At 43.6% G+C, this 3,215-nt stretch overlaps 1 protein-coding gene across 3 annotated transcripts in view; it reads right to left on the bottom strand.

The window, feature by feature from the left end:
* Slc30a7 (solute carrier family 30 member 7) overlaps positions 1–3,215 on the bottom strand; it is an 89,380-nt gene that overhangs the window by 70,025 nt on the left and 16,140 nt on the right. For 2 of the 3 annotated variants that reach the window (XM_008842811.3, XM_029568153.1), the window contains one exon: positions 995–1,108. The exons of the other annotated variant lie outside the window; for it this stretch is intronic. In XM_008842811.3, the coding sequence (XP_008841033.1) occupies positions 995–1,108 (114 nt within the window). The remainder of the gene's footprint in view (positions 1–994; positions 1,109–3,215) is intronic. 3 annotated transcript variants of the gene reach the window in all.

The following is a 3,215-nucleotide window of genomic DNA, read 5'->3' as shown; positions in this document are numbered from 1 at the left end:
GGGGGGACGGGGGGAGGGGGAGAGGTGAACAACAGTGAGAAAGAGAAAAGGGGAAACACAGACTGAGAGAATGTGAGGGAGCACTCAGGAAAGGTGAAGCCAGGATAAGCAGGAAGAGAATGGACAGGAGAAGAGAGAGGGGCCATGAAAGGGGTTGTGAGGAGAAAGAGAAAGGCCGAGTTCTTACTTCTGCTTACATATAAATGGAATTATGAGGGGGAGAGGTGAACAACAGTGAGAAAGAGAAAAGGGGAAACACAGACTGAGAGAATGTGAGGGAGCACTCAGGAAAGGTGAAGCCAGGATAAGCAGGAAGAGAATGGACAGGAGAAGAGAGAGGGGCCATGAAAGGGGTTGTGAGGAGAAAGAGAAAGGCCGAGTTCTTACTTCTGCTTACATATAAATGGAATTATGCTGAGAAACATTCTGAGCTCAAAACCGGAAAATTCAGGAAGTGTAAATCAAATAATTGAAAATCCACTGCTTCCCTCCAAAGTCACTCAACAAGGTTCTGAGTCTAACTGTCCAAATCAAGCAAGAGGAAGAATCACCAGACACAAAGGCAGAGTTGAGGAGCGCCTTACAAAATAACTTTAATAAATTAACAGCAAAAAAAAGGAAAAAGAAATGCGATCATTTTCCTATGCTGAAACTTCCTTTACTTTGTTAGAAAATAGGCTGTAAGAAATTCCCTATATAGTAACAATTTCCCCTAAAACTTTTTAGTAGAAAGGGCTCGCTCACTAAGCAAAAGATTTTGGATGCAATATAAAATTAAAATTGTGTATTCTAATCATATTTGTTAAAACAGGCAAATCTAATCCATGAAGTTAAAAAGGTAAGGAGGTATGTAAGAAGAAACTAGACGAGACCAGAGGGGATTTCAAGAGTTCACATTACACAGGTGCATTCAGCTTGTAAAAACTCATTGCCGTGAGAATGGTACATTTTTCTATGCATCTTAGAATTGAGAAAAATATTTCTGAAGTCTTACCCATAAGAGAAAGCATCATTATCTCTCCATTTTGAAATAACAGAAGCTGCCAATCCAGCCAAAATGGCAGTACTATCAAAAAACATGTGGAAAGAGTCGGAGATCAAGCCTAGGCTGAAAAAGAACAAACACAATGGTGTATTACAATACTAAGTGAGAAGTAAAGCCGCCTTCTCTACAGCCTAAGGTTCAGCTTCTGTTCATCAGGAGTTACCTTCTAAAACAGCATTTACATACGACACTGAGAGAGGTATCAAGGCCAACTCTGAAATACCTAAAAAGGAAATTTTTGCACGCTACATACAAGGAAAAGCCCAACACTATTTAGGAGTGAAACAAAAACCACATGCTGCTGGGTCAGAGGTAAGAATCACTCGGCTCCTGATCATAGGAAAAAGTCAACTGCTGTTAGGAGAAGAATCCCAAACACAAAACAAATACAGACAAAAACCCATGGCTACTGGGGGAGAAACTCTTTCTAAAGCAAAGCAAAAGTCTGTTATTATTGATACCCAGTTATACTGGGAGGACAGGATGGGGGAGGGGAGGAGATGCACCAGCATGAAAGCTTCCTGAGACATGAGCTACATCTCACCCTGGGATGCCCTCTTTGTTATGATGCTACCATTATTATTATTATTTTGGCCTATTTGAGACAGGGTCTCCCTGTGGTCCCAGCTGACCTGGAACTCACTATGTAGACCAGGCTGGCCTCAAACTCACAGAGATCTACCTGCCTCTGCCTCCCAAGTGCTGGGATTAAAGGCGTGCACCACCATGCCCGGCTATGATGCTGCCCTTATACCAGATGCCAAAACCTTCATATTGGGCCTCCCATCCTCCAGAACTGTGATTTAAACAAACCTCTAGTCTTCATCTTTAAAATAAATAAATAAATAAATAACAACCAGCCAGGCATGGTGGAGTATGCCTTTAATCCAACACTTGGCACGCAGAGGTAGGTGGATCACTGTGAGATCAAGGCCAGCCTCATCTATACAGTCAATGTTCCGGGCCAGCTGTGGCTAGAGGGAGACCCTGTCTCAAAAACAAACAACAAAGAAAAAACCAAACCACCCTGACACTCTGGTGTAGCAGGACTATAAGCTGTAGTTAGAGAATTCAGCACTGTATCTTCATCACACCTTGGATAAAATACATGCCAACATGCCAATCTAGCAAGAGCACAGAACACTGAGCTGTGGTGTTGGTGTGCAGAATCTCAAGCTGAGAACAGAGCAAGAATCCTGAAAAAACCGTCTGGTACTCCAAATGCTATACTAAGCACAAAGCAGCAGCAGTCACTCAAAAATCTGAAGTCTGTCACTTAACTGAAATTAGCTAGCAAAAACAAGTTCCCTAACTCAAACCTCAGTGCTCAATTATTGAGCAGACAGGTTTCAAAAGCTCCACCATATTAACAGAAAAGGTGGGTCAATTTTTGGTTCTACTAGCTATAAATTCCAATACTCAATAAATGCTGTAAGACATAAAGCAATAACTAAATATCAAATACTTAGCAGGACAAGCTGAAGCAAGAGGGGAACTAGGCCTCACTGTCAAGAACTAAAGCCGCAGATGCAGAAACAGCCTAGACGGTGGAGCTGTCAGAGAGGACTTTGAACAAATGAGGAACTGCCATGGAGAGTTTATGTTAAAGAATCAAATGAAGCAGAGAACCACCCAAAATTGATCAAAGAAAGCTGATCAAAATCCAGGGTGTGTCGCGAGCCGGGACTCTGTCCAGCAGAGTCCAGGAAAGACGACACAGACACCAAGGTGAGGTTCAAGCTTCTGTTTCTCTTTCTCCTTTATTCTCTCGTATTCTCTTCACTATGATGCTGGCTCACTATGATGCTGGCTCACTATGATGCTGGCTCACTATGATGCTGGCTCACTATGATGCTGGTCCCTTATGATGCTGTGTCCTATGATGCTGTGTCCTCACTATTACACACTTCAGCTCTTTATATAGCGTTTCCAACAGCCCTCCCCCCAGCCGGTATCAATCAGGGCTCACACACGTGCAGCGGCCAGGCAGAATCTAGCTCATAGGCATGTAGCAAGATCACCAGGCTGGCAGCACCTGTTTGGCCTCTCCATACTTTGGAGTAAGCAAGCGGGAATCACGAGCCTTGGCAATCAGCCAAGAGTTGGAGTAAACAGCACGAGGTTTGGCACCCAGCCAGGGCCCCATCTGGCTGACTCAGCTGTGCTCGCT

The sequence above is a fragment of the Nannospalax galili genome, unplaced genomic scaffold (genome assembly GCF_000622305.1).
Source record: "Nannospalax galili isolate Female #2095 unplaced genomic scaffold, S.galili_v1.0 scaffold2280, whole genome shotgun sequence".
NCBI classification, from domain to species: domain Eukaryota; kingdom Metazoa; phylum Chordata; class Mammalia; order Rodentia; family Spalacidae; genus Nannospalax; species Nannospalax galili.
The sequence above is the reverse complement of the archived record's forward strand: the minus strand, read 5'-3'. Positions and strand labels throughout refer to the sequence as shown.